Here is a 21,409-nt window from a genome sequence, read left to right on the forward strand (position 1 = left end):
TGGGTCGGATCTCGATGCTTGAGGAGCAGTGGATCGTATCCTTTTCGGCACGTTTCGTGAACACGTAAGCTTGTTAGATCAGATCTCGCGATCGAAAGGCACCTAAGACCTTGTCATCTATTAGTACGCTTGTTATACAGATCGGATCAATACATAAGGAAGAGAGATGGTGGTCACAGTATCGGATCATGGTTGTCTTCAGCAAGTACATCAGCGGACAAAGAGGAGCTCAACTACTTCTGGACACAGACGGTTTCCTCTACACCCGGAGAAAGGATCGAGATACCCCTACTACCTCTACTTGGAGATGCCAGAATTACAGAATCAAGAAATGTCCTGCTCATGTATTCCTTGACCATGGAGATCAGTCCTTGGCCAGCGGTGCCAAACCTCATTCCCACGACCCTGACAACTTAGTAGCTGAGAAAGCAGAGTTCAGAGCAGAATTGAAGCGGAAAGCTGCCGACCAACACCTCCCAGCAACAAAAAACCTCCTCACCGAAGCCTTATCTACATGCCCATCCGAAATCAACGTGGTACTACCTAAACTAGAATCCCTCGCCAGAATTGTCCAACGATCACGAGCAGATAAGTCCGGATCTGCCAACCACTCCGAAGCACCAACCTCAACAGACCGAAATTATAGGACTAGAAACCAGGCAGCAGCTAAACTAGAACGGTATTTGGAAACCTGTTAAACTGTTAGTGATTTATCAGTTGTTAGTGATTTCTAGTGACGATTGGGTTCAGTTGTCGTTTCAAAGTTAATTAGGTAGTCTGATTGGGTTTATAATTATTTTCCCAAGCTACCCTGTCTAGGAAAAGTCCAAATTGGGTTCAGTTGTCCGGTAGCCGGTTTGGGCTGCATATTTGTCTCTTCGTCGAGACTCTTGTTTCTTTCAATGTTAATAAATTCAATTTCAGGAAAATGGTGTACTCCTGATAACGAGACCTATAAAGTCTGTTACTCATCATACTCAAACTTTTACGATTTCAGTATCACAGGAACACTTACTATCACTACTTCTATAACTGATAATAGTCTTCTAACCTGCAAATTCTCTGAGCTTATTTCAGGAGAGCCCACAGTTATAGATTCACAGTATCTCAGCAAAAAAGAATTTGGTAAGTTAACTTGTTTTAAGTTTTCTTTTTAGTCAGCTTAATAAATGAAAACTATGTTGATAGTACTGGTCAGGAGAGAGAGTCACGTTTTAAAAGGTTTGAATCTTTCTGCTTATAGAACTCAGGACTGTTGATACGTTAGTAATTGGTTCAAATCTAAGGAATGACATTGGAATTCTCAATTCTGTGATCTGGTTAACTTATTTATAACTTCTCAGGACTATCATTGGTGGGAACAAGCGTTGCAGACCACTCGTCTGGAAATTATCAGATAATGAGAGATGAATTCAACTGCATAGTACAGGTTCACAATCTTTACTCGATAAAATCAACCTAATTCTAAAGGTCTTGAGCCGTGAAATATTTGCAAATACGGAATTATAACGTTTTCTAATAACTAGTGGAAACTTAGCATCGGTGTTATCATTCATTTAAATATCCCAGGGATCCGTTTTCGAATCAGCTTATATAGGATGCATGATCGGTACAGATACTACTTCTTCATCAAAGTCTTCAGTCCTTCAAAACACGTGCCAAGATGTAAGATCTATAACAATACATTTCAGCAATTCTTAGAATTATTTCTTGTGAATCAAAATAATACATTATAACTGTTCTACCATGTTGAATCTTGAATCATGTTTTATAGCTCGTTTAAAAAAATTATGCCCACATCAGATTCTTGACGAAGAAAGGTCAACAGCCAGCTGCAGATTTCAGATGAGTGAAAACTTACTAAAACGTATAAATTTCCGTATCCGACGCGAAAACATCACGTTTTATGGTAATACGAACTCAATTACATATCTACATATCATTATATGCCAGGTTTATTTATTTTGTAGTGTTGCAAGGAGTTTGGTAATTATTTGTTATCTTTTTCGGTATTTGCAAAAAAATTGACTTTTACTTATTACTACAAATATGTTCAAATTTTGTGGTTCTACTTTACACTTTACAGAATGCGCTCCTGGTTCACAGCTCAATAAAGTGAATGGAGCGTGTGAGTTATGTGCAATAGGGGAGTATCGTGGAAATGGATCGGGCTCAGAATGTTTATCATGTGACAGTTCACAATCTCAGGTTAGTGAAGTTAAAAATAATACGATGAATGAGGCTAAGATACTTAAATAAGGTTTCAAAATTGGTTGATATAAACCAAAATTCTATAACCAGGTAGAATCCATAACCTGTTTATTGGAATCCCATTTTAACTGTAACTGTTGATTTACATATATCTAAAATTCAAACGTTTTAGTACGCACCAAACAGAGGTAGTACAGAGTGTTACTCCTGTGATAATGGACATGTTGAAGTTGAGAATCAGACCTGCACTCCTTGTCCTCCAGGTACAAACATTAGCACAGACTTTGTATCTAACTTAGGTGAAACAATTCTTGATGATTGCACACAATCCTAATACTCTAATACGATAACATTCTTCAAATTTGATTATCAACCTTTATTTTTGGTTAAAACGATTATTTCCTAGGAAAGAAAGCCAATAATGATGGGAAGACATGTGATGAGTGTGGCGCTGGAAACTACTTTGATGAAACTGATGCGGAATGCAGGGACTGTGAGGGTTACAAGTACTCGTTACCTGGTTTTAGTAAATGTTACTTCTGTCAAGCTGGATATGAAGTCACTGGTAAGTTATTTTAGTTTTAGCAGTAGACATTTGCTATAGCCTGATTTATTTGATAATTTTAACAGGCAGAGCAGTTCTTCATTCAATTCAGTGCCATGTATAAATGTGACTGCCGGAGCGTTTTCTGTCACCACTTGCTTTACTCTGGAAATGCCAAAATCGTACATTCTTTCACTTTGAATCACGGAACATGGCGATTATCATTGGATTATAAATTCATAGAATTTGACTAATTAGTAGAAGACGAAAAATACCCTTTTACAACATCAGTTTTAACAACTGGTGACATTGTATTTCTCAGATGATAAAAGTGGGTGTAGTGCGTGTCCTCCAGGACAATACAACGACAAGCCTCAAGAAAGTAGATGTAAACCATGTGAAGGTGATGAGCTTACAACCAACCTTCACGGTCAAACTCAATGCAACGTTACTATCGGTGAGATTATACACGATACTGAGAACTGATCATCATTAAAGTTGATCCAAATTTAAATTACTTTTTCTTTTTAGTTTTTACTTTTAGCGCTTATTTATAATATACTGACATAAATACATTTAAACGCTTTATTTCGCGCCCCCACCCCATAAGAGCAAAGAGAGATCCTACTTATAACGCGTTTTTGAGCTTTCCAATCCCCTCCTTAACTATTCGTATTCACAAAGTGATACAAATATTAGAGGGAGCAGTAATCTTTCAATTTTAACAGATCAAAATGTAATTTAAATGTGTCCAACTAATTTTTTATTTTGCAAACTTTTAAAACCTCCATCTGCATCACTGACCGAGCTTATTTTTAGTAAAAGGAAAGTTCTGCCCAAAAGACGACCAGTTTTTCACTCCTGCAGTTGGAGTTATTTCTTTTCCTTCGGTGCAAGCAGGTAAAGTTAGCTCTAGCCTCTCAGATTGCCATCAAATAAAATTGTCATGCTATGATTGATATCGCCATGAAAAATATTTCCAAACTTTTTGATACTTTTGAATCGATCCACAATAATTATATTTATCAACGTTTCATTCAAAACATGTCTTATAATTTCTTTGTTTGGGGTAAACATTAACCAAGCCACTCCAGGTCAGGAAAGTAGAGGTCAATGTTTCTATAACATTGACAGTGCAGCTGTCAGACTATGCAATGTGGAGGGTCAGTGGGAGCGACCTGACCTGAGCGCATGTAACTCAAAAAAGTCAGAAGACATCAAAAAGGTGGGTTATCATACTTCAGCTGCTATTTCACCATTCGACTTCAATTTGGGGAATAGATATACCACTTAGAAATATCCTTTAAAATTTATTTCTGATTGTACCTGATCCTGCCACCTCCGTCCTCCCAAATCTCAAGCCGATCTGCAACTTTCACAGTGAATCAAACAAATAAGCTACTGAGATTGGAACACTAATAAATACCTATTACACTTCAGATTATCATTGAAACTGAGGAGAGCATCGAGCAACTGAGGAACGAAACCATGAAAACAGAAGAGGTTTCCCCAAGGGATATCGAAACAGTTATTAAAAAGATGACGGATGAAAAGGTCGAGACTGTCTTTAGCAGCGTTACTGTAAGTTGTTACTTAGTAAGCACACATCAATACTCAATTCATTGTCTGCTGATTGTATAATCAGATTTTGTATTTTATTTTTGTCAGGATATTTGCCCTAGCGTTAATTTTAATGTCATTTCAATTAACTACAATTAGGACTAACTAGGTAGTTAAATTAAATGCATTAACTGAATGCCTTCAAGCGTTCATTTTAATGTTCGTTATAAATTATGCCCGTTCACGCAATGTCCTGTCAAACAACGTCCAATAAGTTATGACATTCAACCTTCATGAATAGGGGGATTCAATTGAAAAGCTAGCAACGACGAGTATGACAGTTGTTTCCAATATAATGGCCGCTAGTAAAACCTCACCGACCCAACAAAGAGTAAAAAACGACATCGTGAATTGCTTTGAACACATAGCCATGCTGTCATTGGAACATATGAAGATTGGAGATAATTTAGTATCGATCGCCACAGTAAGTTATGAGATTAAACTCAAACATTTCTAATTTTGGATATATAATTTTCTGCGCTACAAGATGAACTCCATGTCACGAACGATATATAGGAATATAGTTATAAAAACAGATTCACACGTATATCACAACAGGACACAACAGACGTCTTCTTGGTACAAAATGCTGCTGATGCCAATACAACCATCGGAGATTCTAACATTCGTATAACTGTTAACCAAAATAGCAACATCAAGAATCTAGCAGCTCTTATTTACAAGGACAACACTGCTTTTCAGCCACCACCAAATCCAACCAGTTAGTTTTACTACTTAGAACTATGCACATTTAGTTAATAGTTTTACTTTACAAATCCAACCAGTCAGTTTTATCTTAATCGACGTAAATTTTGTCGGCTTCCTTAACAGTCACGTTGGTTATTCATTTTACAACTAATCACTAATGTAAGTTGAAACAAGCTCCTGAAGCTTGCTATGAAATTAAAAATTCTAACGATTATCTTCTTTCTCAGGAGGAAGTTCTACCATTGCAGGAAAGGTTGTAGGACTGCAGCATACAAAACGTGCTACAAACTCCACGGATATATCCTTTAGGATGAAGTTTGACTTCGTGGATATCAGAAAACCAGAGAAAAAACTCAGACAGAGGGTAATGCATTACAAAGTCAAAAGAAGCATGCTAGTTTGATTCATTATATAGCAGCCTACATTGGTCCATTTCTTTGGCAGTCATGAAATAATCATTTCGGTTGTACTTGTACCTTGGCCTTGCAAATAGTTTGGGGTTGAAAAAATGAAGCATTGACACAGATATATGAATCTTATCAAGTCCATGAATTCCATGTACGGTCCAGTAAACTTCCAATTTTCCCAACTTTTCCCCAAACTCCGCAGTAAATTGGGGTTAATTCAGGTGATAAAGGAGTGTAGATACTATGAGACAACCAGCAACAAGTGGTCACCAACAGGGTGTACTACAAGAGTGACAGAGGACGGGTCTGTAGAGTATGAGTGTGATCACATGACCAGTTTCGCTGTTATCATGGTATGTTATAGAGGTTCTTATCATGGTATGTTATAGAGGTTCTTATCATGGTATGTTATAGAGGTTCTTATCATTGTATGTTATAGAGGTTCTTATCATGGTATGTTATAGAGGTTCTTATCATGGTATGTTATAGAGGTTTTTATCATGGTATGTTATGTCAAGTCCTCCAAGTCACCCGGTCTAGATAGCATCCCTCCCTCAGTCTGGAAGCTTCCCCAGCTACGTGAAAACCTCCTCGGATTCTGTAACAAAGCACTCATGGATGGTGTGATCCCTCAAGCCTGGAAAACGGCCTCTATCATTCCTATCCCCAAAAAGGGTGATCTTACTAATCCAGGAAACTACCGTGGCATTTCACTGGCACCGGTTGCAGCGAAAGTTTTTAACAAGCTCATCCTCAACCGGATCTACCCATTCATTGATCCCCTCTTGCGGCCAAACCAAAATGGTTTCCGTAGAGGAAGATCCACACTCCCACAGGTCCTTGCCCTACGTCGTATACTCGAGGAATGCAAGATCGGAAATCGCTCAGCCGCATTTGTGTTTGTCGATTTTTCGAAAGCGTTCGACAGCATTAACCGGGATGCCCTTTTCCACATCCTCTCCCTCTACGGTATCCCTGCTCCACTTGTAGATGCTATCAGGCTTCTTTATGACTCATCGTTCTCTCGTGTCCAGACCATCGACGGCCTTACTGACTTTTTTAGGACACTTATTGGAGTTCTCCAAGGGGACACTCTAGCACCCTTTCTCTTCATCATCGTCCTTGACTATGTCCTCAGAAGCTGCATGGGTGAAGAATTCGGTCTAACCATCGTGCCTAGGAAAAGTCGAAGAGTGCCTGCGGTCAAAATCACAGACCTTGACTTTGCTGATGATTTGGCCTTAATGTCAGACACCATAGAGCAAGTCCAACTTCTGCTGACAGACCTTGAAAATGCAGCCGGACAAGTTGGTCTTGCTATGAATGCTTCTAAGACCGAGTTCATGACCATCAACATCCCTGACACTGTCGACTTACATTCCATCTCAGGCCGCCAGATTAAACAGGTTGATGACTTTAAATACCTCGGCTCTTTCATTGCGGACAGTAGAAAGGATTTCAACACAAGGAAAGGAATGGCCTGGTCAGCCTGTATTAAACTGCAAAAAGTCTGGTCCTCTGGCATTTCCGAACAACTGAAAGTCAAGTTCTTTAGAGCCTGTGTAGAACCAGTATTGCTCTATGGATCAGAGACATGGACCATAAACAAGCAGCTTGAGAAGCGCCTCAACGGATGCTACACCCGTCTTTTAATGAAGGCCAAGAACATCTCGTGGAAGAAACATCCAACCCTCAAGCAGATCTATGGCAACCTTCCATCTATTGCCTCAGTGGTTGCGTCGAGGCGTTCCAGATTTGCTGGGCATTGCATGAGAGCTTCTGACCAAGTTATCTCCACTATCCTCCCCTGGCGACTTGCCCAATCCGGCCGTGGAAGGAGACCACTCACCTTCCTGGACGTAGTAGCTCGTGACACTGGGCTCCAGTTAGACGACCTTCGAACTGTTATGTGCGATCGAGACGTGTGGAGGCAGACAGTGAATGGGATTTCGATTGAGGATCGCCCAAAGTAAGTTATGTCATACTTTCAGACGTTAACGAACAAGTCGAGCGTAGCTGAAGACGGTGTTTCACGAACTTTATTGGGTTTAAGCCTATCGTGCTTGCTTCTGGCAGTTTCAGCGATCTTACCTAACAAGTAAGTAACAAACTAACTAATCAGAGCACAGTATCCGCACTACGTGACACAAACTAACCAATCTTACCTAACAAGTAATATTTCGTGTTCAATATTCCAGCTATGTTACGATAATTATGTTACCGTAATTATTTATAAACCTTATCGGATGTTATATTTGACCGGACATAATTTTCAAAGGACACTCAAAAGCAATAATTTAATTTATTTAATTTAACTTAGGATGGTGTGTGACAGTAACGAGTCCGCATGGCAGTGAAAGCAGCCAGTAAGTTTATCGCCTCGACAAAGATCGCTGGATACCTTCTTTGTGCAACTTTTTCCATCATTGCTAGTACGACACTCAATTTTGGGACATGGAATGTTTGTGGTCTCTCCACCACTCACAAGCAACATCTTGTTGCAGAGGACATCGACAGATACGATTTAGATATTTTGGCCTTACAAGAAACCAAAACTCGTGAATTCTTGGAAACAACACTTCCCGGTCATCATAGACTGTTTCTGTTTGACCAGAAGCAGGGTAGACATGGAGGTCTTGGTTTTGTTGTTAACAAGCGTTTTATGGACAGTGTTTTATCGCATCATCAGATCAGTGACAGAGTCGTTTACATGAACGTTAAACTAAAACCCAATCGGGTAAACAAACCACCTTGTTATATCAGAATTATAAATTGTTACAGTCCTACTAATCCAAAATCAGTCCAGAACCCTCAACTAGCTGATAAATTTTATGGTGAGCTTCTTGAGGCTATCAGTGTTCCTGCTCGATTTGAAGTATGGATGTTAGGTGACTTCAATGCCAAGTTAGGCGAGCGTTCACTTGTTGATGAAGAAAATGGTTTACAGCAGCACATAGGTAGGCATGGTGTTGGTAGAAGGAATGAGAATGGAGAGAGATTGTTACATTTTCTGGCAGCAAATGGCTTATTTGCTACCAATACTTCATTCTCCCACAGCAGCAGGCATATAACTACACGCACTGGATGGATAAGAGACCAATCCACCCGAAAGAGTAAACCATACTTCTCACAGATAGACTATATACTTTGCAAGTCCAGGAGCAAAGCACTACTGACTGATGCAAGGTCATATGCGGGAACTAAGCACCGCAGTGACCACAAGCTTGTAGTTGCGAAAGCAGATTTTTCCCTGCGTTATAGTTTCTACAGGAAGAAGAGGACTACTCAGAAGGCATTCAACACAACCACTCTTGTAGGTAGCATTGCAGCGCAACAACAGTTTAAATCTGCACTTACTGTTAATATCAACCAACTAGTATCTGAACCTGACTATTCTTCTAATGATACTTGTCAACAGTTCGGAAAACTATTTAAAAGTGTTGAGACTGCTGCCATCTCCACTGTGGGTCTACGCGAGCCACAGCGAAAGAGACACCACTCTTCTGATAGTGAAGTTGTTGAAATGTCAGAGGAAAGAAAACAATTGCTACAACTTCTGAATAATAATGAATACAGAGACAGAAAGGACTTGAGATCAAAAATTAACAAACTCTCAAATGACATTAAGAAGCGACTGAATACTCTCAGAATAGAAGTTGCAAACAGTCTTGCAGACTCTATCAATAATACAGACGACGGCCGTAAAATGTTTGAAGCTGTCCGGCAACTATCAGGTAACAAGAAATCAGACTCCATCTCTGTTTTTAATGACAAGAATCAACTGGTAGATAATGAGAGTGACAAAGCTGACATTATACGCAACTATTTTGAGCAACACTACACAGGACCAGACAGTGAACCTCCACTTGAGCCGTTTGTTGGCAGTCCTCAGCCACTAAACAATCCCATAACATCCTTTGAAGTGGAACAAGCTGCCAAAAAGCTAAGAAATGGTAAGGCTGTTGGTCCTGATGGTATACCAAACGAATTCCTTAAACACTCCCCACCTATTTTCTATTCTACATTTGCACAGCTGACCAATCAATCTTTTGAACGTCATGAACATGTACCTTCATTCACTGAAGGATTCCTTACCCCACTGCAAAAACCTGGTAAGCCACGTGGACCTTTAAAAAGTTTGCGCCCTCTTTGTCTTTTAAACGGCACCAGGAAGATATTGTCCATGATAGTCCTTAGACGCATTCAAAGTTCAAAGACAAGTTTCTCAGTACACTGGACCTTGGCAAAATGCCTACAAGCCTGGCCATAGCTGTGCAAATATTGTTTGGGCACAACGGATCCTAGTTTCAGTTGTGAAGGAGAAACGCTGGTCTCTACACAAAATGGGTATTGATATGTCATCTACATTCGACACCATTAAGAGATCAGTTTTGCTAGAACTTCTTGCTGATGCTGGTTGTAGTGAAGACGACATCCGACTGGTAAGGTACCTACTCTCATGTACCAAACTGAAGATTAAAGTGAGGTCTACCGTATCAGGGGAGTTCATTGTCACGATAGGTGCGTTCCAAGGTGATAGTTTGTCTGGAAACCTTTTCACCCTGTATTTGGCTGGCGCACTTTACCACCTTCGTGCCTTTATGTCTTATCTAAGACCCAACCCTCCGTTTGCTGAAAACCTGCTACCTCTTGAGTGGGAGTACGCAGACGACGCAGACTTCACAGACGAGGATAAAAAGAATTTGGAGTCCATGTTACCAATATGCAAGGAGATATTGGAGGAGTGGAATCTTTTTGTCAACGAATCAAAAACAGAGTTCACACATATCTATCTGGCCGAGAAGAACGAAGTTGATGACAAAGGAGAGCCACTTCGAGGAAGAGAGCCCTGGAGATCATCTATCTCACTTGGTTCCAAACTGTGCAGCAACGAGGACATAAAAAGACGATGTATTCTAGCAAATCTTGCTTTCCAAACCTACAAGAAAGTTTGGGAACAAGGTAAACGCATACCTCTTAAGACCAGACTTAAGATCTAGGAAGCCCAGGTGGTCTCCGTCTTAATGTATAATTGTAGCTGCTGGGCAGCTTCAAAGCAGCTACTGAGTAAACTGGATATTTGCCACAGAAAGCATCTGAGGCAAATCATCAGAATGACTTACCCTAATATAATCAAAAACGACACCCTTTACAAGAGATGTGAAGTGGTTCCACTCAGTGAGCGTGTTGCATGTGCACGATGGAGGATGCTCGGACATGTCCTTCGCAGTGATAACAACTCACCTGCACAGCTTGCATTACACTTTGCAGTAGAGAGTCAGAGCACTAAAAAGGGTAGAGTAGGTAGACACCAGTCGAACTTGCTTAAGACTATTAAATTTGATTTAGGTAGCAGGAACATTCCATTTGTAAATACAGACGATTTGTACAATTTAAGACTTTTAGCCTCTGATAGAGCGGGATGGAAGAAGTTGTTATAGCTTGTGTATCAGTTTTTCTTTTTTTCTGGCTACTTATCAGATCTTTAAGATGTTCATTTATGTTCTATTTTTGATTTGAATAAAGTTATATAATAATAATTTAACTTCCTCATCGGACTTTGTTTGAATGGACATTAAGGGGGCATACACCAAATCTGTCCAGACCAAATGACCTCATAGGCAGTTCAGTGACCTTCTAGCGCACCGTTTCCACACCAAAAAAAATTATTTTGAGAATTCCCATTTTTGTAATCGACCATTTCCTGGTTAAGAGTGCAATTTTCGGAAAAAATTATTTTGTTGTTGAGACGCTATAAGTTAATCATTTCTTGCGGTATCGGGTTGAAATTTTGCTCGCCGTTTATTCACATCTATTTCAAGGTGTGTGTAAAATCTTGATATCCTATCTAAAAAGGCTGGTGTGTTATGAATTTTTAAAGTCAAAAAGCTAAAATTGTCCTTTTCAGGCTTATTTTAACAAAAAGTCAGTCAGGGAAGATCGGATTATTTGATGCTTGACATCAAATTGTTCTCTGAATTCTGGCGCAGTTTTTGATGCCCTCAAAAATGTTTTTACTCATTCACCTTCTGATCTATTAGACCTCAAAGCCAAACAACAAATTTAGGCACATTTTTCGTTTTTAATATTTACTGATTTTTCCAAAATTTTGATAGGAATGTGCTAGTGACTTTTTGAAGGGTGCAAAATAACCGCAACTAGCACATTTATATATGAGTTATGAACAAAAAAACACCCTAAAATGCTTCCCTTTGAAGTTATGGGAGAAAATGTGATTTTTTGGCTTTGCAGATAAAAAATCACATTTTCTCCCATAACTTCAAAGGGAAGCATTTTAGGGTGTTTTTTGTTCATAACTCATATATAAATGGGCTAGTTGCGGTTATTTTGCACCCTTCAAAAAGTCACTAGCACATTCCTATCAAAATTTTGGAAAAATCAGTAAATATTAAAAAAGAAAAATGTGCCTAAATTTGTTGTTTGGCTTTGAGGTCCAATAGATCAGAAGGTGAATGAGTAAAAACATTTTTGAGGGCATCAAAAACTGCGCCAGAATTCAGAGAACAATTTGATGTCAAGCATCAAATAATCCGATCTTCCCTGACTGACTTTTTGTTAAAATAAGCCTGAAAAGGACAATTTTAGCTTTTTGACTTTAAAAATTCATAACACACCAGCCTTTTTAGATAGGATATCAAGATTTTACACACACCTTGAAATAGATGTGAATAAACGGCGAGCAAAATTTCAACCCGATACCGCAAGAAATGATTAACTTATAGCGTCTCAACCACAAAATAATTTTTTCCGAAAATTGCACTCTTAACCAGGAAATGGTCGATTACAAAAATGGGAATTCTCAAAATAATTTTTTTTGGTGTGGAAACGGTGCGCTAGAAGGTCACTGAACTGCCTATGAGGTCATTTGGTCTGGACGGCACAAACCACTGTTTTGGTGTATGCCCCCTTAAGATTAACGCTAAGGCATCCAGCGTTCAATTAATGTCCGTTCAAATAAAGTCCGATTTTTTGTATCTTTAACATTATACGTAAGTACGTACAGCATCGAATCAAATATCAATTCGCTTACCCAACAATAAAAATAATTAACAAATCAAAAACACTTTTCAGGGCAATTTTGTCGATGTTTCCGAACTGGATCCATCTTATGCTAATGTTATCTCTCATTCCCTCTATTATCTGCTTCCTCTTGATAGACATCGTTGCAGATACCGAGGGTAATCCGAGCACATCATGTTCAACTGTAAGTCTCCTTGTAAATATTCCTTAATTCAAATAAATTAGATGCGGAGATCCTAGTGGGGAATATTTTTTACACGTGACAGGAAATGTGGAGTTTGATTGGGTGTCAATGTCAAAATGCCTCCCCACCAGAATCCACATCCATGTTTATTGCTTGCTTCACAATAGTAATTGGATATATCTTGACTCATGGTTAGGTTATATAAAGTGATGGTATACAAATTTGTATAAATTAATTTAACTTAATCCAACTTCAGATTGCGTTTCTACTGAACTACTTTTGGCTATGTCAGTTGAACTGGATGGTTATAGAAGCGGTAACCTTGTACAAAGCAGTAGTGCAAGTATTTAACACTTACATTAGAGCAGCAAAGCTGAAGTACTGTATTATTGGCTGGGGCCTTCCTCTTATCTTTCCTATACTGGGATTTGTTTGGGGTGGTAAACAGTTCGTTAACCCAGAAACGTTAGTTTATTTGAGATAAGTAAATATGTGAATTTATTCGCACCTCAGTCCTGGATGTGCGCTTGATATAAATTAATTTATAACGCTCAAATTAACGCTCAAACTATCGCTAATTAGACGATTTAAACAGTAATTTTATATATTAATTACTCTGCAGATGCTTTGTGAGGAAATCCTTCGGACTCGTCACTTTCTATGCTCCCATGGCATTTGGGATTATGGTAAATTGGATATTGTTTTTCTTCATCATTCGAGCTGTTTTTAAAGCCACGACGGCCAGAGCTGAACAAACGGAAATGACAAAAGTAAAAATGAGAGTGGTAAGTACCACGCATTTAATGGTAAGCTTTACGCTTTACCACTTACGGAAATGCTTATAAAAATGACTATCCATCTATTATCTAACAAGTTCTTGAATCAATGCATCCCTTAAACAATTAATAGAAGTTTGACGTTAAACTTTTAAATCACGAAATCACAAACATTCCTGCCCCAGAGACAGCTTAGGTCCGCGTTATTTGTTACAACCTTGTTGGGACTGGGCTGGATTGTTGGGTTCTTCCTCCTGGTAGACAGTACGGACAGTGATTTGTCACAAATCATCAGATGGACTTTTATTTTAGTGAACACCCCACAGGTATTCATTTGACCTCATTTTGTATTTAATTTTTTTAATTTAATTTGTTTTAATTTCATTTTTTTTTATTTCATTTTTTTTTATTTTATTTTTTCTATCTAATTTTGATATATTTTTTCTAGATGTTATGTTTTCAGGAGTACCCATGATTATTATGTATACCATCTGTATGGTATTTGGCAATTTAACATTTGACATAAACCGATACTTACCCATTTCTAAGGTTCAATTAATGATTGGGTAAACCATTTTAGTTTCAAATTCATAATTTTCCTTCAATGTTATATGCACCATTGTGATACTCATCTCGCAAATAAAGACCTGAAGTTCATATTTTTATATTTCAGGGTGTGTTCATATTCATATTTCACGTTCTGCTAAAGGAGGATGTAAAAACGTTCTGGGTGCATGTTTACAAATTGATGGTTCGAGAGAGCAGAGCGTGGAGTTTTGACCGGTTACAATCAGATGAGAGAGACAATAAGTACGCTATTCTACAATCTACATAGACAGAACCCTGCAAATTTAAGCCAAATATTACTATTTTACAATTGTACAACTCTGTAACCGTGTATATTATTATTAAATTAATACACATACTCTTTAGGAATCAACCAGCAGATGAGACTGATCAAACATCAGAAAACGAATGTTAATAAAGGTGTAAAAGGTGAATCAGCATGAAATGAAATGAAATGAGGTATTTATATCCCGCTCATATGAAAAGTGTTTGTTTGTTTGGGGACTGGTTTAATAGTTTACGAATATAGTAACTTTATTACATAATTATTTCATAAAGTAAAAAAATGGAAATACTCTCTTTAAAATTCTCCTTATCAGTCAATAGTCATTACTTATAGTTACAAGTTAATGGTAATATTGTTACACTGTACAATGATTTCACTTTCGACACTGAGTAAGTGAGTAAAGTTGGCAGTTTGTACAGACAATATTCATCTGAATACCTTCCTGCGAGTTTGAATATTAGAAGTAAGAAGATAAAATAAATATAAATTATTAACAGATGGTGTAAAGAAACGGAACAAAAACGAGTTTAGTCGGGAGCTAAATAAATTTGTTCAACTATTTTACAAGGTGCGACAACACATTTTATAACGAGGATGATGATAAAAAACAATCACACTATTTTTATTAGAATTAGAAAAGTTGGACTGAATTGATAAATAATTTTAAATTTTAAGGTTTTAACAATTTGGAATTTTGTGTGCTGTGATTTCTCAGTCTTAACTTACATATAATTACTTATTGATTTTTCGCACATTTTTTTATTAAAATAAAAGGACCCGTAGTGCACATCTATTAGTATTCAAATAATTGAAATATAAAGGAATTAGTTAATGAACTTTTTTGTTACATTTTTCTTTTTAACTTTTTATGTAATTACGTCCTGATCCACGAACTTTTGAAAATGCTGTTGTACAATGAAAGGTCTGTACTGATATTCAACCGGATTCTGAAATCTGATGAAATTGTTATAGATGTTAATTTTTGTTCGCCGTAGCATTTCCTTCTTTTCCTTCTTTACGTTAAAGATAAAACCGAAAACAACAAACTTGAGTCTATAAGTATAAGATCCACAGAATACCACATATTTCTTTTTTTACAAATTATTTAAAGAATGGACAATAGCTCGACCCAAGTGTTGAGTAATATTTACTAGCCATATTAACCAAACAGACAATAAACCTGCGCCCTATTACAAGTGGTTTCTACAGATAAGTTGTCAGCAACTTAGTCACCGTTGCGTTCACAGAATAATGACGCTTTTACCAAAGAATCTGGTGATTTAACAACACAAAACGTCAGCTCACAACATTCCCGGTAGAAGCAGGAACAGTGCTGACAGTGTCATGTGAAGAGGGGTTCCTACTGAGGGGCAGCGACAAAATCACCTGCATAGCACTGAGGGCACCACTTGTGTGTAATTCGGTGAGTTTTCAGTACTTAACGCTTTAGCGGGTGATACCCGTACATGAATAGTTGTTTGGAATATTAAAATATTGGTGATAGGTTGGGAAGCCAGCAGTAGTGTACTGTGCACACTACTGGCTAATACTACTACTTAGTCTTACTAGACATTCATTTGACCACTAAACATAAAGTTATAACCACTCGATTTTTAGCCTAAATAAGCATGATTTTCTTTTGTCCTTAATTGTGATATGATTATAAATGATTGTGTTATCTATGATCTGATTTTAATTTTTCACAAACTCACTGATTTATAAATCATGGTGGTTCTTTACTGGGTGGCGCTCAGCCTGTCATTCCGCTTAATTGACGATGTCAATTCATCGCAGCTCGGCGAGGCACAGTAGCGCATCTCGCCGATCTAGCCGATGTCGCTAGTTTCTTTGCACTTAGCCCCTCCTGTGTGTGAGAAGCCTCATTGAGTGCGCGCTGCTGCACAGTAACGCATCGCGCTACAATCATTCCGCCGAATCTCTTAATCTTTGTAGCGCGATGCGTTACTGTGCCGCGCCGCGCACTTAATAAGGCTTCTCACAGCGACACTGGCTAGATCGGCGAGATGCGCTACTGTGCCGCGCCGAGCTGCCATGAATTGACATCGTCAATTAACTTAATCTCTATTCGCCGAATTTCATATGATTATAAACATGATAACCTGAGGTCCCCATGTAAGGGTACTCCCCACTCCCCAGGTAAGGTGGTTCTATTACCGGACAATGTCTCCCTCCCCGGCCACCCTCCCTGATCCCTTTACTAAAACCCCGAAATTGATCCGTCGCCACTCTCCATGGAGAGACATGCAGTGGTGAGCGATCGATGTCATTTATATCTCGGTATCATCTTACATTCGAAAACGATAATTCAAATTGATATCATTTATTTTTTGTTTAGAAAAAGGAGGCACTGGCGACGGTCCAATTTACCGAGTTTTAGGATTTGGTTTTTTGAATATCATCATTCGGGGTATTTTTGCGATTTTGTTTAAATCACTCTCTTTGCTAGCCTCACCAATCTTAAATCATGGTTTTTCTCAGTCTACTCAAAAAAATATTGTTATCAGATTACATAAGAATAGGATAGTTGTATATAATATGACTTTTATTTCACTAATAAGCCCGACCCCACGACTCTGCCAACTACTATCACGTGACTATGATAATTGAGATAAAAACTGTATTTCCTCATCATGATGCTGGATTATGAACCAAATCTTTGGTTGTGAAATTGATCTGAATTGGTGTATTTTTGGACGCTGATTCCGAATCACCCTTGACCATTGTTAATGATTTGGCCCGGCGCGCGCTACTTCGTAGCACTTGCCGAGAAGAAATAGCGGCGCGCACTACTTCGAAGAAATTTAGACGAGTAACATCCGTCAAGAATCACCCCCCGAATTATATTAGTAAACGCCGTTTTCTAGAGACTGTGAGAATTTTCACAGTACCAAATTTGTCATACCTTTTTGGAATGATTAGTAAGTTTTGTCTAGAGCCCTTGTATCACGTTGCGACCCCCACGGTCGTTTCACTGACGATACAGGGGGAGCCGCGCACTCCGTGCGCGGCGGGTCATACAACGTATGACAAGCCCGAAGCTAATTGATCATTAATTTGGTCTGAGGTCACGTGATTATGAGCTTATGAGGTCACGTGACTAAGACGTCACCAGACCTTGTCCTCCGCGTTTCCCGCTCATTGGACCAGGTGAGCTTGCATGCTTGTGAATGTAAGTACAGCTGTACTATATATTACTACTGTAGTTTATACCTAATTAACCCCTATACACTGTCACTATGCACTATAGAAACCTGAAAAGTGGTTACTGCATACTGGAGGGAGAAGTGCCAAGACTACCTGCGTCCTGCGCAACATAGACGCTGTTGTCAGCACTGCGCACGCGCGCACGAACCTTCCCATCGGGGTTCGTGGATAGGTGCTTTTCTTGACTTGTGAAACTAGCGCTCCCGAAGTGGCGCGAAAGCACATAGTTAGGTGAATTTACAACCTACCAGGACGCGCGCCGAGGTTTTACGAGTATCACCCGTTAATTAATAACTCAAGATCAAATTCTGACCATCGAAATTGCTCTTAACGGGTGGTACTTGTAAAATATTTGTTTCAAACTGTCGACGAATCCAACTCGGCGCGCGTCTTGGTAAGTTATAAACCTACAAAATTGCTCAAACTAATTTAGGTTCCGTTTAGTAGTTAATGGTTAACGGAATTTAAAAAATTGCTCAAACTAATTTAGGTTCAGTCTAGTAGTTAATAAAACTTGTGCAAATGTCTACGCATGACGTAGAACTGCGTACTGCTTATTGTAGCGCGATGCACTACTGGGTCGCGCGCGCATCAAATGATGCTTCTCGCAACCACAGATCGGCGAGATGCGAAGGATTGACATCGTCAATCAATACTGCTTAGTACTTCATGCTTGAGCGGTACTGCTGTTCACAGAGGCGCGCGCTCAATATCAAATAATCATAACGAGCGCGCGGTTTTTGGAATCTCTCCATTATTATATTAATTGGATCGCAGTGCTCACGGCCTGTACTGCGCGAACGACAGAAATATCTTTTGAAATATTTTGCTTCTGAAATTTTGGCTCTAGCAATTAAAAAATGTGACATGTAATTGTAAGATAACAATTAAATAAATCCTGTGCGCGGCGCTTACAGCTGCACCTAAGAATTTCTCAACAATTGTGGCTGTGTGCGCGGCGTACTGTATGCTGTATAGGTGGTTGAAATTGAAATTTGAATTTATATATGAATATAACATTATGTATTTATTTATTATTTTGTTTTGTGGTAAATAAAAAGGCGCACGTTATATTTCCGCCAAAAGCACATTCAATTCGATACGTATGAAATATGTTTATAATTTCTTGATTATGCACTAAGTTGGCATTCTCAGACCAAAATTGAACGGGGAATCGTTTAAGATCACTTTTGAGGCACATTGACAAAGGCTTTTCACGCTATTGTGCTTGTTATGGAGAAATACGTCAGTAGCGTTTTTGAGCTTGTTATATTATTCTCTTTCAAAAGTATTCCAAGTGATTTGCATAGGTGCATATATAAACTCTAGATACATTGCAAAATAAATTATCTCGATTCATGAAGTTTGATAGAAGTTACAGCAATGCGCGCAATTTGGGGAGTGTGCTTTTGGCGGAGATATAAACTGCGCCAAATAAAAACTCTTTAAAAACACTTTCTTTCTTAATTTATAAATTTATAAACTAGAAGATGTAATTGAAAGAATGCAATTTTATTATTGAATTGAAAGATAAAACAGATGTATCATGAAAATTTATATTTTTCTACGAATTTGCTAATTTTAAGACAATTTTTATAAATAAGTTATTTTGACTTTTGAATTAACTGTTATTAATTAAATGAAATTTGCAAACATCCATTGCTGTTGGATGATGATTAATCACTCTACACTCGACTGTCACGTGACTTTTTGAACACGTTCTCTTGATGGCCCTGAATGACTATTCGAAATCATAGCCCTCTAATCTGATCTGAACCCTAACCCTAACCCAATCTCTAACAAATATATAGGGTCATTGTGACAATTATGTCTATATAATAATAATTTAAACTTTTATGTTATAGTGGCACAACAACTTATAATGCAACAACTTATAATGCACAGGTATGCCACGAAAACAGTTCAGTATACAATAAAACCTGAAAAAGCAACCCACATTATATTCTAAACCAGATAAGGGTGAATCCTCATTCCTGTCAACGGGAGAGAACTTCCTGCAGGGGCCAACAAAGCAGATGGAGCTAGATTAGATGTTAGTGCTAGGAGTGTATGGAACCCATTGGAAAGGGCATTTTTAGATGTAAGAGTATTTCATGCTCAAGCTCCTTCCAATAAGGCTCTTGGATCTCCAACCACTATGTACAATAGCCACGAGAGACAGAAAAAGAATTTATACAATAAAAGGATTGTAGAAGTCGAACATGGGACGTTTACACCGATAGTCCTATCAACCACTGGGGGTATGGGAAGGGAAGCTAATAAGTTCTTCAAGAAATTAGCGGATAAACTATCTAGGAAATCAGGCCAACGATATAGCGAGGCAATGACATTTATTAGGAAGAGAGTAAGATTTGACCTATTGAGAACAACAATCATAGCTCTTACAGGAGAGAGAGGGTTAAAAAGTAGTAGTGCAGTAAAAAATAGCAGAATTAGATATGAATTTGGAGCCAGTTCTTTAAACTGGCTTACTTATACTACTTAAAGGGTGTTTATAAATTTTATTTAGTTTTCTATTGAATTTATATTGAATTTTTATATAGGGTAATTGTTATATTATGTGATAAGGGTGAATAGACTTGATACACTAAATAAACGATAATGTGTATGCATTTTCCAGTAGAACCAAATAGGGAAAACTAGGATTGAAAAATATTAAGGGAAAAATATTAAGGGTAAAGATACAATATTATGAGCACGTTTGAAAAGAAATGTTTTCAGATACTCTTTAAAAGAGTCCAATGTTGTACAATTCTTAATCTCAAATGGTAGTTCATTCCATAATTTAGGGCCAACTTTCTGAAAAGATCTTTCTCCATATTGTGTTTGCACTCTAGGTTCAGTCAAATAGATAAGATGATTATAGTTAGCAAATTTAAACATTGTTCTTAAATAATCTGGTCCCATGCCATTAAGACATTTATAAACAGGAAGTAATAATTTGTACTGAATTCTGTAACTGATGGAGGTCTTTCAGAGTATCTCTTAAATGATCATGTTTATATAGTCCTACTATAGCTTTAGCAGCAGCATTTTGAATGAGTTGAAGCTGATGGATGAGGTAGTCAATAGATTATTAGTGACAACAAAATTATAGTTTAAGACATCCATTCTGCGCAGTATTTCCAATATTAGAATTTATGATATGTATTGATTGAATAATTGGTGATAAATTTAACTTTTGTTTATTAACTTTTGTTTTAATAAGTTTTAGCAGTGTAATCACGATGCGAACGGTAAGCTCTCACACCATTGACTACTAATTTTGTTTTTCTCTCACTACTTATTTTCTGTGTTAATTTAACCACCGATTTGAAGTCATTTTTTTGTAACCCTCGGCATTAGGAATAGCCGTTTTTCTCATGGCTTAGAATATAGTAATCTTAATTAAATGATATCGCCAATACTAACTAGCATGAGCAAGGAGTTTTAAGTCAATATTAATCGCAAAGTATTTAAACTTGAGCATTAACAATCGCACAGCATATGAGCACATAGCCAATCAACATGGCTCTCAATCAGTGGCGTGACGTTGCCTGTTGGCGCCCCTGCCGAAAAGGCGCCCCCCTGTTGGCGCCCCCTCCCCTTTTGGTGCCCCTCCCTAAAATTGAACAAATTAGGTGATTCTAGAGGATACGCCGATAAAATCTCCAAAAAAGTGTGTTTACCTAGAGCAAAACGCGCAATTTTGCTAGTACTTTAGTTAAGTACGCCATAAGAGACACTGCTGCTTTTTTCCTCCGAGAAGCAAAGTGTAAAGACGTAAAGATAGAACCAGCACTCCTGACAGTCGAGTCCAACCAAGCTCATTCTCAAGGA

The 21,409-nt window shown here is 38.1% G+C and overlaps 2 protein-coding genes across 2 annotated transcripts in view; both read left to right on the forward strand.

Annotated features, from left to right (window-relative positions):
• LOC134824146 (core histone macro-H2A.1-like) overlaps positions 1–21,409 on the forward strand; it is a 97,693-nt gene that overhangs the window by 64,160 nt on the left and 12,124 nt on the right. The gene's annotated exons all lie outside the window — the stretch shown is intronic.
• Positions 2,092–14,896, forward strand: LOC134824519 (adhesion G protein-coupled receptor E5-like). The gene is made up of 16 exons (XM_063836425.1): positions 2,092–2,208; positions 2,384–2,474; positions 2,618–2,776; positions 3,078–3,212; positions 4,196–4,336; positions 4,934–5,096; positions 5,311–5,447; positions 5,712–5,843; positions 7,482–7,588; positions 12,583–12,715; positions 12,972–13,180; positions 13,338–13,500; positions 13,677–13,817; positions 14,165–14,301; positions 14,425–14,487; positions 14,842–14,896. Exons 1-15 carry the CDS (start codon positions 2,162–2,164, stop codon positions 14,471–14,473), a joined length of 1,944 nt encoding a protein of 647 aa, XP_063692495.1. The 5' UTR covers positions 2,092–2,161; the 3' UTR covers positions 14,474–14,487; positions 14,842–14,896.

The sequence above is a fragment of the Bolinopsis microptera genome, chromosome 12, assembly GCF_026151205.1.
Source record: "Bolinopsis microptera isolate Bmic1 chromosome 12, MBARI_Bmic_1.0, whole genome shotgun sequence".
NCBI classification, from domain to species: Eukaryota; Metazoa; Ctenophora; class Tentaculata; order Lobata; family Bolinopsidae; genus Bolinopsis; species Bolinopsis microptera.